This window comes from Trichosurus vulpecula, chromosome 6 (genome assembly GCF_011100635.1).
Source record: "Trichosurus vulpecula isolate mTriVul1 chromosome 6, mTriVul1.pri, whole genome shotgun sequence".
NCBI lineage: Eukaryota > Metazoa > Chordata > Mammalia > Diprotodontia > Phalangeridae > Trichosurus > Trichosurus vulpecula.
Window position 1 is genome coordinate 200,682,787 of NC_050578.1, and position 15,664 is coordinate 200,698,450.

Below are 15,664 nucleotides of genomic sequence, written 5' to 3' on the forward strand. Positions count from 1 at the left end.
GTCTTTCAGACCATTTTCCCCATGCAAGTCATTGCTAGTAATATGCTTCAGTATGCAAGGAAATGCCTCGTTGCAAATAAAGTGATTACTTACAAAAGCAACATGGTTTACAAGTCTTTATCCTTGACATCGGTATATGTCTGAAGGAACATGAGCTTGAAGCTCAGCTCTTGGGAGACCAGATGGTACAAGCCATGCACTATAAAGTCATTAGCATTTGCTTAAATGTCTCCAGACATTGTGTGAAGAACAATTTAACAGGCTCAAATAGGATGCCTTCCTTCTCATCCAGGGGCTATTTTACTGGAGAAGCCTGAGGGTCTGAGAGGGACTTTTCTCACAAACTAATGGGGCTGTAACACATAACAGTTGCTCTGTAAGGGCTTGCTGGCTCCTGGATGACCTGAAAACTGGAGGACTAAAGACAACCCAGAACCACAGAGTGAGTATACTGCTAGAGACCTTCTGCCTCCTGCCAGAGGGACTCAGTGAGGTAGTGGATGATGAGCTGGACCTGGACTCAGGAAGACCTGATTTCAGATCTAGCTGTGTGACACTGGGCGAGTCACTTAACCTCTCTCTGACTCAGTTTCCCCAACTATAAAAATCAGGATAATAATAACACCTACATCACAGTGTTGTTGTAAAGATAATATTTGTAAAGCAATTAGCACAGTGCTTGGTACACATTAGGTGCTTAATAAATGCTTGTTTCCTCCCTTCTCAGCATCTGAATTTTGTCCTAAACTCTTGGTAACCCCATTGCTCCCAGGCACTCTTATGTTGGATAAAGACTGTTTCAGCTATATCCCCCGGAGTCCTCTTTGCTGTATTCTAATTAAACTGGACTCCAGGGTCCCCTATCCACAGTGGGATGGAGGATAGCATCTCTGCTTTCTTGTCTGTGTGCCCACTGTTGCCAGGATCTAGGATGTATTGCCTAGAATGCTGTGCCCTATTTTTACCTGATTGATATCCTTCAAGGACTGGCTCAAATGTTCACCCAGTTGTAAGTTATTTATTTCATAACACTAGATACTCTTATGCATTTACTATATTTTAATTTGTATTGTAGTTAATAGTTTATATCATCAAATTGTAAATGTCTGGAAGATGGGGATGATGTTATATTAAGCTTGGTGTCCCCTCCCCACTTCCCCCAGTGATTTATATAGTGTACTAAATACAGTAGGCACTTAATATATGCCTGTTGAGTAAATGAAGGGAATGAGGGCGTCCTGTTGGACCTATTGGTCTGGCATACTGCCCGCTCTGAAGGTTCATCGTAGAGAAAGTGCTTTACAAACTGGAAGTGCTTATTCTTAAGTGAAACAGCAATGCAGACAGAATGTTTAGTTGAGGCAGAATGCTCAGTCTGTCAATCAACATTTATTAAGCACCTGTTATGTGCCAGGCACTGCGCTAAGATACTCAAAGAGCCAAAAACAGCCCCTGCCTTCAAGGAACTCACCATCATATGGGAGAGACAGCAAGCAACAAATAGGCACACACAAGCTGTAGACAGGAGAAATAGGAAATAAGAGAGGGAAGGCCCTAGAATTAAGAGGGGCTGAGGTGGCACACATAGGTGGGACACACCTGCCTGCTTGATTACATACATAATCAACATCCCTATGCTAACCTTCAGGCTCTCCCACAATCCACCAAGATAAACCTTCTCCCATCCCTTCCTACCCTTTGAATTTATAATATTTAGTGCCCTGCAGTTTTTATTAAGCAAACATTTAATTCCTGCTACACAGAGTGGATAGCGCTTCAAAAAATAAAAAAGCTTCTGAGAGATTTCGCATTTACACGTTCAAGATCTCAATTGTTTCTTATCCACAACCCCTATGTGGGGAGACTGTATAAGTATCATTATCCCCAAGAAACTGTGGTTGAAGGGGTGGGAGTGATGAGCATTGGACATAGGCTCTGGTCCTGTTTTGTCTACTCGGTGGCTGTAAGTGACTTTGGACTGGCCACTTCTCTCTGGGTCTCAGTTTCATTGGTCAAAAATGATGCAGTTGAACTAAGGGTTGTTCCAGTTTGGTGACATCAGCATATTTCTTTTGTTCAAAATGGCAGAATCATATACTTGGATCTACGTTGAACTCCTCCATGCTGTATGTACATAGTCATCTAATTATCTAAAGATAATTAAGTCTCTCCCTGCCCCCACCCCCATTCTTCATAGCCAGTCAACTAGTCACCAAGGATCATGGGATTTAGAACCAGAACAGACCCTAAAGATCATGTGGTTCAGCCTCTCCTTTCACAAATGAGGAAAACTGAAAATTGAAGGGACTAGCGCATGGTCACATAAGAAATAGGGAGTCAAAGCAGGATTCACACAGCTTCTGGGACTACCAGGCCAAGTGCTCTCTCTTTCCAGATCCCATCTATTTTCCCTTTGAAATGTCTGCTCTATCCCTCCCCTCCTTGCCATGTCCACTGCCAGCAGCCCAGTGGGGCCTTTTCTTTCCTTCTGTGAACTGGACCACCCACATACCATCTCATCCACTCCCCCACCCCTTCTTCTTGGTGTTCCCTAGATATGACGCCTGTGCTTACCCCCAGATCTCCCCTCACTACCTGGCCCACTGCCTTCTCTCTCAGCAGAGTCATAGAATCTCTGAGGTCTCCCATCCAAGAATTCATCTGGTCCAGCTGCCTACCTGAGGCACGAATCTCTTCTGAAACCTGATCCTGACACATGGTTCTCCAGCCTCTGCCTGCACAAGTGCTGTGACCCAGGGAGCTTAGCAGTCCCTTCCATTTCCAGAGAGCCCCAACTTCTATTAAGCATGCAGAGTCGGCATTCAGCTATTTGTTTCCACGTCGTAAAATAAGCACTCAGTAGAGGCTTTTGAAAATGAAAATATTGTACCTTTAGGTGACGATAAGCACAGGAAGGAGGCTTAAACCAACCATATTATTAAACAAACAAACAAATAAACCACCGAGACAGGCTGATGCTTTATGTAAAAAGACGGAGCAGACAATGACAGTGCTGCCCATTAGAGACAAGGGGTGACTGGTGTGCCAGCAGGAAGTCCTGGCTGATGCAGTCTGATGCTTCTGCAAGGGCCAAAGAAATGAAGAGTGAGTGAGAGCCCCGTTAAGGACAAGCTGCCCTCCACTGGCTGCATTACATTTTGAGCCAAGCTCGTCCTAGCAGATACGATATTGCTCAAAAATGCCTTTGCGATGCCCTGAGTAAATCCCATGAATCTCATAAGGTGAGTTTGTCATTCTGTGCACGGACAATTCCAGTACTCAGATTTAGACAATGTACGCTGTTAGTGCCAGAAGGGGCCTGGAAGATCTTTTAGGCCAAACATCCTCATTTTACAAGTGAGTAAACTGAGGCCTGGTGTGGTGAGCTGCCAAAGGTCACGCAGTGTGTTAGTAGCAGATCCCAGGTCTTATAATAAGTGCTCTTTCCATGAAACTAAGCTGTCTCAGATTCCATTTGGTTCTGTTTACAAAGCCTGCTATGTGTCCTGAGTGCCCTACACCAAGTTTCTGCTGTTGGTGCTCAGTCGTGCCTGACTCTTCATGACCCCATTTAGGGTTTTCTTGACAGAGATACTGGAGTGGTTTGACATTTCCTTCTCCAGCTCATTTGAAAGATGAGGAAACTGAGGCAAACAGGGTTAAGTGACTTGCTCTGGGTCACACAGCTAGTGTGTGAGACCAGATCTGAACTCAGGTCTTCCTGACTCTAGACCAGGTGCTCTATCCACTGTGCCACCTAGCTGCTCATTCCCCCAATCCCCTCCCCATAACATCTTTTCATATATATATATATATATATATATATATATACATACACACACATATATATATACATATATATACACATATATACATACATATATATACACATATATACATACATATATATATATATATGTATGTATATGTGGTCTTCCAAAAGTCTTAATATAATTTTAACAGCTTAAATTTTAGTAGCTTCAAAGAGCATTAAGATTTCTGGGATCCTCCATACTAGACATGTATGTAGACCATGTATAATATACAGCTATATTAGCTGCCCCTCTCCCAGGTAGGATGTTGGTTAAATCCATTCCATGTCAAATACTCTGGGACTGCATGGCCACTTTAACTAAAAACAGTCAATCAATGAATACTTGCTATGTGCCAGGCATTGTGCTAAACACTGAGGATACAAAGAGGGGCAAAAACAGTCCTTGACCTCACATTCCGATGAGGGAGACAACATGTAAAAACCAGGGTGCATACAAGATACATACAGAGTAAATGGAAGATGATATCACAGGAGAAGGCTTAAGTGTCTGGTGGGACTGGGAAGGGCCTCATGAAGAGGGTGGGATTTGAGCCAAGTGTCAAAGGAAGCCAGGGCCATTTAATGGCAGAAGTGAGCAGGGGGAAGGAAGTAAAGAAAGAAGGAAGGGAGGGAGGGAGATTGAAAGGGAGGGAGGAAAGCCTTATTAAGCACCTACTATGTGCCAGTCACTTTGCTGAGCTCTTTACAAATATTATCTCATTTAGACAAGGAGATGGGAGGCAGGGTGCCGTGTGTGAGGGAGAGCAAGTAGAGAACACTCTGGCTTTTGGTGGGAGGGTGGAATAGCTACTTTCAAGGTACCTTCCAGTTTCATGATTGGCATTTGGAAAAATCGTCGGGTGATGGGAAAGGGCATAGTTTAAAAGTGTTCGAAGACCGAAGGAACCGTGCCTCTCACAGTTAGAGCGGCAATTATTTAAGAGCTAAATATGGCTTTTAGGAACTCATCTGTTGTATGTCCCATAGCAAATGATCTGCCACTGCCCTATGATATTTACCCCCTTCAAGCACATGATGATGATGGTTTGTTCCATTCTCCATTTAGGTTCTCTTTGGTAGAGTTTAGCATTCAGCTCTCAGAGTGAATGTAAATAGCAATTGTTTCCGTTTTGGTCAGAAACCCTGATGTTCTTCCCCTCCCAGATTTATTAATTTTTTTTCACTAGGTAATAGAGGCCATTCTCTGGCTCATTTCTTATTTAGCCTTAATCACTGAATGGACACTGCCTCAGACAAACTGAGACCCGTTAAAGGCCTTAGCTTAAAAAGGCCAAGATCTCCCACTGCATCCAGGGCCATCTCCAGTCATCCTGATCTATATCTGGCCACTGGACCCAGACGACTCCTGAGAAGAAAGTGAGGCTGGTGACTCTGCACAGCCCTCCCTCACTTCAATCTAGTTCACTTGTATGTCACGGTGTCACCTTCCTGATGTCATGGTCCTCTGAGAATGAAGGACAAACAACAACCACCTTCCCTATAAATAAACCTCCCCTTATTCTGAACTCTTCTTCCTGTGTCTGTGCATTCCTCTGTCCTTCAGGAAGACAGCCCTTTGTCTTCTACCAGCTGTTAATAGCTTTTCCTTGGATAGATTTCCTAAGTAAATGTGACTTAATATTGCTTCCAGACGGGATAAATAATGAAATAATTGTGTTGAGGACTGATGATTCTAAAAGTTAATTTAGGGCATTCCGAGATAGCAGAGTTAGGTCTGTTCAGGCTTCTAACAAATTACGTATGGCCGGAATCTCTTTACTAGACGTGGAAAAGACTTAGGGTTTTTCAAGTCTGGTCACCTTCATTTGACAGAGAAAGAAACTGAGGCCCAAAGAGGCAACGCGATTTGCCTATTAAGTAGTGAAGCCATTGCTAATAACAATAGCTACCATTTATACAGCACCTAATGTGTGCCAGGCATTGTGATAAATGCTTTATAAATACTATCCCATTTTGTGCTCATAACAACCTGGACAGGGACGTGGTGTTGTTACACTAATTTTGCAAAGAGGAAACAGAGGCAAACAGAGGTTAAGTGACTCGCCCAGGGTCACACAGCTAGTATCCAAAGCCACATTTGAACTCAGGTCCTCTTGACTCCAGCCTCAGCACTTTATCCACCTAACTGGGCACTCAATTTTGGGTTTTCTGTTCCCTTCATCCAGTGCTTTTTCCACCATGACACACTCCTTTCCTTATCTCATTTGATGCAAAGTAGGACCTGGAGGGTATCATTCCTGTTTGACACATGGGGAAACTAAGCCTCAGAGAATTTAATTGACTTGCCTTTGTTAAAAATCTGGCACATTTTAGAAGACCAGTAGTGTTACCTTTGGTGTAACAGCCTGATTTGTAATCCCAGATTTCATTTGTTTCTATGTCTGTTGAATTTCTGGGGCTAGTGACACTGCCCCCTGCTGACCAGCTGATCGGTTGCCCCTGGAGATGATGCAGTTGCTGGGCATAGAGGGGAGAAAAACTTGGATTCTAATTATATGATTAAGTTCCTTGAGACATTTTGAGGAAAAAAAGGGTGCCCAAGACGACCTTTGTAAGGTATCGTATTACCTGAGAGGCAGCAGGGCATAGAAGAATGAGCCCTGAACTAGGAGTCAGGTACTTTACATTCTGATTCTGCCTTTGCTGCTATAAAACCATTGGGCATATTCCTTCCCATCTTTGAGCCCCAGTTTATTTAACTATAACTATATTCCACTATAAAATGTGGGAAATAGACTAGATTATATTCAAAGTTCATGACTCCCTGAAAATCTGTGTTAAGGAATACTTCAAAACATCTGTTATGTAATCAGTATGGGCACCAGTTTCAGTCCCTTAGCAAAAGGTTTCATGAGTTGCTGTAATCAACAAAATTCATTACCTCGTCACCAATATTTTGGTGATGAGCATCTGCCACCGTAGTTAGCCTGGTTCTTGGATGAGAGATCGACAGTCCATCACCAGGCCTATACTCAAAGCCTTTTCAACTTGAAAGGTTCTGCCAGCCCTTACACTTAATTTACAACAGCTCTCAAGGACCCAGGGCCACCTCCATGTCACAATGAGATTTCAGAGGAAGACTTTCAATATAGGTGTCAATAAACAGATGCGTGCCTATTAAACATCTTTCTTTAAACTTTTCATGATTGTCACAGTTTGTGCAGTTATATGTCTTTGGGTTGGATTCTGGTTGTTGTTTGAGTTGCTCAAAGCCTGATGTCTCAAGCCAGGCAGACTGCCTAAATTCTTCTTTAAACTATAGTGTCCTTTCCAAGTCACTGTAATAAAAGAGCTTTATAAACCTCACAATGCTCTACAAATGTGAGTTGTTATTGCCAGTAATAATAGTCACTTAAATATGTGTGCTGCTTTAGAATGTGCAGGGTTTTCCCATCGATTATCTCAAAGCTGTGTAAGATAGATGGTACAAGTGTTATTATTCCAAGTTTACAGATATGGAAACTGAGTCTCAGAGGTCAAAGCTTGCCCAAGGTCATGTGGTAAGTCACAAGGCAAGGACATAAAAGCCCAAGGCTCGTATGATCTGCCTCTCTACTCTATCATGCTGCTTCCCAAATGATGGAAGCCTTCAAGTAGAGATTGGAAGACCACTCATCAGGGATCTTGTAGGGGAAATTCCAGTTGACGTACTTTATGCTAAATGGCTTCTGAGGTCCTTTGCAGCTCTGTGATGAGATTCTGTGAGGCCTTACCGCAGCTCTTGTTATCAGTGAGAGTCAAATAGGAATTGCACGAGCCCAAATGACAAATGCCCTCTTCTCATGTTCTTGTCTCTCTTTGCAGGTGACAGTCCTGGTCCTGTTTGCCTTGGCATTCCTGACCTGTGTTGTTTTTCTGGTTGTCTACAAGGTTTACAAGTATGACCACACTTGTCCAGAAGGATTTGTTTTTAAGGTAAAGCAATATGTCACCCAAGAGCCACTGGGGATTCATGATCATGTCGGTCCATATAGGCTGTACTTCTGTCTTCCTCAAATCTGGTGAACCCAAGTTCAGCCAACGATCAGTATTGTTTTTCAATTTAAGCATATATTTTTCCCTTTGAGGAGATATGATTGTGGGGATTGTTCCCCATTTGGGAGTCAGTCCATACAAATAAGCTGTTCCCCTCTTCTTCTTTGTGTTTTGGGGAATCCCTTGTTACTTTGGCACAACTATACTACCTTGATGTAACATTTTTGAATATAAACTCTTTGAAGGCAGGGTCTATTTAATTTTGCCTTGGTATCACTAGAGTTTAGCACAAATAGCCATTTAATAAATGTTTGTTAAATAAATGGAATGAATTTCTTACATACTTAAAATTCTCTCACCATGGTGGAGAGCACATATAAATTGAATGTTAGGGCTAATTGAAATAAATAATTTAGATTTAGTACTTGGTTTGAAATATAGAAATGTGCAGAAGACCTCAACTTCTAATTCCATCTTTGCCACTATGTGACCTTGGCTAAACCATTTCCCTCTCTTCTATTCCTTATCTGGCAAATGAAGGGGTTGGATAAGAGCGTAGGATTTTTGGCATTGGAAGGGGCCTTGGAGAAAATCTGGTTCAACGCCCTCATTTATAACAGAGGCTGAGAGAAAGGGAGTGATTCAGCCAGAATCGCGTGTGTAAGAAGTACTAGAAGTGGGGTTTGAACCCTGTGTTCTAAGGCTTCTTCCAGCCCTAACGCTCTATGCCCTGTATTCTAAGGATAATATATAGTTCTAATTTAACTCAACAAACAGTTATCAGGTGCCTATGTGCCGTGCTGGGGACCCAGCTATGAAACAAATCCTTGCCTTCAAAGAGCTTACAATCTTATAATAATTGTGAAAATAAGGATATCATAAATTTGTACGGTCCTTTACAATTCTCAGAGCATTTTCATATCTATTATTTCACTTGATCCTTGTAAGAGCCCTTGAGATAGGGGTGTGAAATATTCTCACTTTACAGATGAGGAACAAAGGCTTGGAGAAATGGTTTAATAATAATAACTGACATTTATATGGCACTTCACAGTTAGCAAAGTGATTTATATACGCTATCTCCTTTGAACCTCACAATATCCCTGGCAAGGTAGCGACTACAGGTATTGGTGCAATCTCTAATATATAGATGAAGAAGCTGAGACTCAGAGTGGTAGTCATTTGCCCATGGCCATAATGTTAGAAGTGGATTGGAACCCACATCTTCCTGACTCCAATTATTTGGCCAAGGTCACATGGTTAATAATCGACAGAGAAGAGACTTAAACCCACTCTAACTGTGAATTAGGAGGGTATTAGATATCAGCGGCCAGCAATGGCCACTATTAATTGTAAGTGAGAGTACGTGCAGGTTAATACCTGTCTTTTTCTAATGTAGCATGCACACACAAATCAAGGGAGTTTTCATACAAATTCCTTTCATGTGTTCTTGAGCTGAGTAATACAGGTATGAGTTATAAATACATTTTAAGAAAAGAGTAAAAACCTGAAATGTGAGCTAGGAAAGAAAAGCAGGTCTTTGGATTTTTTTCACATTGAAAATGTATGGCACAGAAGAGGGACAGATGGCCTGAACTGTAGGCATTCTCAGGATAAGTGTTTAGTCAGAAAAGGTTTATTGAGTATTACTGTGTGCTGGGGGCACAGGGGATGCAAAAAAGTAACAACATGGTTGTCTACCCGTCAACAAATGCCTTTGGCAGCAAAAGAGCAGCATGGATTCTGAGGTCCTTTCTGAGAACTGTAGCCACATAATTTGAGAGTTGGAAGGGAGCTCAGTGGCCATCTGGTCTAACTCATGCCCAGAAGGATTCCCTACTATTCCATAAGTGACAAGTACTTGTCCAGCCTCTGCTTGAAGACCATTCCTCTCAAGGCTGCCCTTTCCACTTTTGGACAGCTCTAAGTGGTAGCAACTGTGTCCTGACATCAAGCCTAAATTAGCAGATTTGGAACTTTCACTCATTTTTCCCTCCAGTTCCAAAGGAACAAGTCTGGTCCCTCCACTACACGACAGCCTTTCAGATACCTGAACACAGCCATCCTGCAGCTACTGAGTCATTTCTTCTCCAGGCTAAACATCCCAACCAAATTTCATAGGCATGAGCTTAAGGTTCTTTAATATCCTGGATGCCCTCCTATGGACATCCTTCAGCTTACCAATGACTTTCTTAAACTCTGGTGCCCAGAATTGAACACGGGGTTCCAGATGAGGACTGATGAGCAGAGTACAGTGGGATTCTCACTTCACCATTCCCAGAGGTGTCACACTCACACTGAACTTGTCATCTACTAAAATTCCCAAATCTTTTTTCAGCACAATCATGTTGTTTTAATTATAGCTTCCTAACCTTGTACTCGTGGTGCTGATTTTTTGTGCCAAAGGCAGACTTTACATTTATTGCTATGGAATTTCATTTTATTAGATTCTGCCCAATGCTCTAGCTTGTTAAGATTTTTGAGGATCCCGACTTTTTCATTTGGTGTGCTGGCTATCTCTCTTGGCTTTATGTTTGTCATCTGCCCATTGGATAAACATCTCTCAGTGTCTTTATCCAAATCATTAACAAAGATGTTCCATGGCCCAGATCCCTAGGATATGCCATTGGAGACCTGCTGCTATATGGCCATTGAACCATTAACAACTACTCATTGAGTCCAAGCCATCCAACCAGTTCTGAATACATCTGAATACATATTTACTGTTGTCTAGACTCCAGATTTCCATCTTCTCCATGAGAACAGTATTAGCTACTCTATTAGAACCTTTGCGAAAACTTAGGCAAACTCTATCCACAACATTCCCACCACCTGCTAGTTTAGTAATCTTGCTCCAAAGGGATATCCAGTTAGTCCGGTATGACCTGTTCTTGACGAGTGGCTCTGCTAGCTCTTTCACTGATTCCCTTTCCATAACTGGCCTTGGAGAATCTAGAATTCCTGAACTCTTCTAGCTTGGCCAGGAATAAACCAGTTTCTCTCCCTTATCCATCAAAAACAGTGGTATTGGATAAGCAAGGGAAGAAATAACAAAACATTCAATAAAAAGTATCATTGCAGCATTAGAGATCAAGAGTTGAAGCGACGTCTGTGATTTTAAGTCCAACTTCCTTATTTTAGAGACAAGGACACGGTGTAGTGGATGGGGCACTGGGATTTGGAATTAGGAAGATGGGGGTTCAGATCCCACCCTTGAGATATTTACTAACAGTGTGATCCAGGGCAGGTCCCTCCACCTTTTTGTGAGTCATTCTTTTCACCTGCGGTTGGCCTTGTGACCTCTAGGTTCTAAATCTGAGATTCTACGATCCTACGAGGTCCAGACAGCTAGAGACTGGCTCTATATTACATGTATAGTCAATGGTAAAGCTTAGGTGAATAACAACAAGGACATAATTGTTAATTCCAAAACCTATTCTAGACCTAATCCTAAATCCCTTCTCTTCCAGGTGGGTTCAGAGGCTTCTCCCATTTTTTGGTTTCCTGTTAAGGGAAAACTACAATAACTCCATCGATTCACAATAACAGTAATAACAGGAAGCATTTATATAGCCCTACTGTGTGCCAGGCATGGCGCTGAGTGCTTCACAATTGCCATGCCACGGATCCTCACAGCTACTCGGGGAGGAAGGTGCTATTGTTATCATCCCCATTTTGCAGATGAGGGAACTGAGGCAAACAGAGGTCAATGAACTCACCCAGGGTCACAGAGCTAGTGAGTATGTGAAGCTAGATTTGAAGTCGGGCCTTCCTGACTCCAGGCCCACTGCACCTCCCGGCTGCCCCACGGGGCACAATGAGTTGTTAAAAATGCAGAATGGATCCTAAACCTTCTTGATTTCAACTTGGAGGGTGGTATCTGGTGGAGCGCCTCAGGTCTCTAATGCCGGTGGCCTTGTTCTATTCAATACTTTTATTTATGACGCTGATGAAGGCCTAACTGGGATATTTATCAAATTTACTTAAGGCAAAAAGCTGGGAGAATAGTAAATCCATTGGACAGCAAAGTTGGTATCCACAAAGGTTTTTGATAGTCTAGAAGGTTGGACTGAGCCCAAGAAAATGAAAGTTAATAGGAATAATATTTTGCAACCAATGAACCTATCAAGTAATAATAATCATATTAGTAATAATAATATTTCTAACTCTGATGCCTCACCATGGCATGGAGGTGACATTGGGTTTGTGGGGAGTAGAAGCCCAAACAGGTTCTATTAGGCTGGAAATGTTTTTGAGTATGATCCTAGCACCAGATCAAATCTGCTTTCTGAGGACCAGCCCAGTTAAAATTACAGACAGGCTCCTCACCACTAGACTGGCCCCTTGGTGATGAATTCTGTGATCATGGCGATGCATGAAATGTAGAAAAATCCCAAATGGCCCCAAGTCCCGAGGGACCCTTTCTGCTTCTAGAGTGACAATGGCAGACTGCTGGCAAAGGGGACAAAGTGCACAAAGAATCACATTTTTCAGCCCATCTATAAACCTTCCCATGGTTGTTGGTGTTCTAAACATGAAATTCTTGTCTAATGAGAAACAAGTGGACGTTCGATTGCTACTAATACTTGATATTTACATGGAGCCTTAAGGTTTGCTCTCCTCTTTGGTTCTCACAAGCCTGTGAGATTTTCATTTTTACCAATAAGGAAATTGAGCCTCAGTGATAAGTGACTTTTGAGGGTCACACAGTAAGTTAATAAAGCAGGGTTTGAATCCAGGTCTTCCCAACTCCCAAGCCCAGTGATTTATCTGCTGTACCATACTGAATCTGCAGGACGAGTCCTGGGATGTGAAGGGGTGTAGTAATACAAATAAATCATATGAAAATGCTTGGGGAGTTTTTGTGGACAGCTAGCTCAACCTCAATTAGGGTGACTTGACAGCCAAAAAAGCCAATGTGATTTTTTTATGCCACATTAATAGATTTCTAATGCCTAGAATAAGGGAGAGTCTGAAAGGATAAGGCTGTAAACATTCTGAGAATGCTCTCATTATCTTCTGTCCTGGTTAGATAACATTTGGAATGTTTTCTTTAATTCTAGGATTCTTTCGATTCCTATATTTTAGTAAATATATTGAAAAAACGAGAGCAAATCCAGAGAAGAACAACCAAGATAGTTACCTTTTAATTTCTTCATCTGTAAAATGAGGTTGGAGTAGATGATTTCTAAGATCTCTTCCAGTTTTAACACTAATTCCAACAGCCATTTGTTTTAATAGCTGATTTAAAAAATACCCAAAATGAATTAACTATAAATGAACCCTGAGTTCCATGTGCCCATCAATTTAGGAATTTCTTTCTCAATTCAGTGTTCTCAACTAACTGAAATGTTTGGCATTAAGTACCATGTTAAATGACAAAACTATACAAATGAGAAGTGTTGTTCTTTTCTAAAACAGAACTTCTTCTGAATTGTGTGTTTCTCTGGGGGTGTGTGTGGGGCAGTTCTCTATATTTAGGGACATCATAAGGATCTAGGAAAAGGAGAAATATTTCTTCCTGCCTACAGAGTAGTACAAATAGTGGAGGTGAACTCATTTCTTATTTAAGATTTAAAGGAAAGATTTAGTTAAAATAGTAGCTTTTGAATCACTTCTCTTAAGGGAAATGCATTCGCTACAGAGGAAATGCAAACAAATCTTGAGACATCACCATACAGCTTAAAATGAATTGAGATGTGGTGGATTTTCCACTTGGATAAGTGTTCTAGTTAGAATTAGAATTTCTTCCGTAAACCTCTTCACCCCAAATCCGAACTTCCCAAGGAAGGAAGTTAAAATTCTGTATGCACTGCTTGCTAGCTGTGCGACCTCTGACAAGCCTCTTAACCCTGGTGAGCCTCAGTCTACTTATCTGTAAAATGGAGAAAATGTTTCTAAGATCTTCCCAACATGGTGTTATCAATCAATTGCCATTTATTAAATGCTTACTATGTGCCAGCTACTGGGCCAAGGACTGGAGATACAAAAAGACGTGAAAACAAGCTCTACCTTCAATAGCTTGTGGGAAGGCGGAGAGAGACAACATGTATACATAAGGTATATGAGTATGTATAAGATAATCACAGAGAGGAAGGGACTAGCAGCTTGGGAGCCTAGGAAAGGCCTCTTGTGGAAGGTGCAATTTGAGCTGAGTCTTAATGGAGCCAGGGATTCTGAGAGGCAGGGGTGAAGAGGGAAAGCATTCTAGGCATGAGTCTTTGTAAAGAAGTGGAAGCAGAGATTAGAACGTCATGTGTGAGGAGCAGCAAATAAGCCAGTATGGTTGAACTATGAGTGTTGTGTGGAAGGAATGAATGTGAAAGAAGCCTGGGGAGACAGGAAAGGGCCAGGCTGTGAATAGCTTTAAATGCCAGCTTTAAATAGCTTTAAATTTGATGTCAGTTTGGTAAAAGGAAGCTATGGAGTTAATGGAATGGGGAAAGGAGGTGATATGGTCAGACCTGTGCTTTTGGAAAACCCCTTTGGTAGCTTTGTGGAGGATAGAGTACAGTCAGGAGAGACTTTAAGTCTGGAAACCAGGCAGAATGCTGTTGTAATAGTCTAAGTGAGAGATACTGAGGCCCTGAACAAGCATGGTGGCTGTGTGATTAGAGAAGTGGATGTATAGATAAAGACACAGAAATCATAAGACTTGGTGGCTGACTGGACATGTGAGGTATGTGGGGAGCAGTTGAGAATAACTGTAAGACTGTGGATCTGCTTGACCAGAAGAATAATGGTATCCTTGATATTAAGAGGGAAGTTTGGGGAAGGGAGTAGGTTTGTGATAAAGTTGTGAGTTCTGTCTTGGACATTTTGATTTGAGATGCCTATGGTACATCCAGTCCAAAATGTTCAATAGGCAGTTGGTGATGCAGGACTGCAGCTTAGGGTTAGAGACGAGGGAAGGACATATGGATATGGGACTCATCCGCATATAGCTAAGGGAGTTGCTGAAACTGCTGGTAGTGTATAGAGGGAGAGAGAAGAGGACCAAGGGCAGAGTCTTGAAATATACCATAGTTATATCACAAGTGTAATGTATGACCATCCAGAAAACATGACTGAGAAGAATCCAGTCATAGAGGAAGGACAGCCACAACTGAGCAATGTCAGGAAAATCCAAAGAGGAGAGTAGCCAGGAGGCGATCAACAGTGTCAAATGCTGCTGGGAAGTCAAAAAGGATGAGGATTAAGAAAAGACCATCCAGATTGGCTAATTAAGAGATGACTAAGATGTTCTCTGGAGAGATCATTTCATTTGAATGATAAATTTGGAAGCCAGATTGCAGAGGGTGAGAAAAGAAGCAGCATCAAATATAGATGAGGGTTTAGCTGAGGATGATAGCTAGTTGGGGATAGATATAGGGGGTGTGTGTGTCTGTCTGTCTGTATATCTCTCTCTATACATACATACATACATACATATATATATATATATATATATACGTATATGGAGAGAGAATTTTTTTTTTAAGGATAGAGGAGACTTAGGCATGTTTGTAGACTTCGGGGAAGCAGTAAGTAGATAACAAGATTGAAAATTAGGGAGAATAGAGGGGGATAGTAGTAGAGACAATTTGCTGGAGAAGATAGGTGATGGAATCAGTGGTACATATAAAAGAGGAGTTGGCACTGACAAGAGAAAAGACCCCACTTCTTCATCAGAGACTGGAATGAAGAAGAAGATACTGAGGGATAGCAGTGGAGTGTGAGAAAGGGAGAATTTGTGGCATATGACTTCAGTTTTCTTAGGTTCAAGTATAAGGTGAGTTCTTTAAATGAGAGGGTTAGGGAAAGGGGTGTGTTGTGAGAGTCTTGAGGAGAAGAGAATGTTTGGAGCAGCCGTTC

General features: G+C 41.8%; 1 protein-coding gene across 1 annotated transcript in view; it reads left to right on the forward strand.

Moving 5' to 3' along the window:
• The window catches only part of NSG1 (neuronal vesicle trafficking associated 1), a 44,836-nt gene that overhangs the window by 19,442 nt on the left and 9,730 nt on the right, over nucleotides 1–15,664 (forward strand). The window contains exon 4 of the mRNA XM_036762818.1: nucleotides 7,640–7,750. Within this exon, the coding sequence (XP_036618713.1) occupies nucleotides 7,640–7,750 (111 nt within the window). The remainder of the gene's footprint in view (nucleotides 1–7,639; nucleotides 7,751–15,664) is intronic.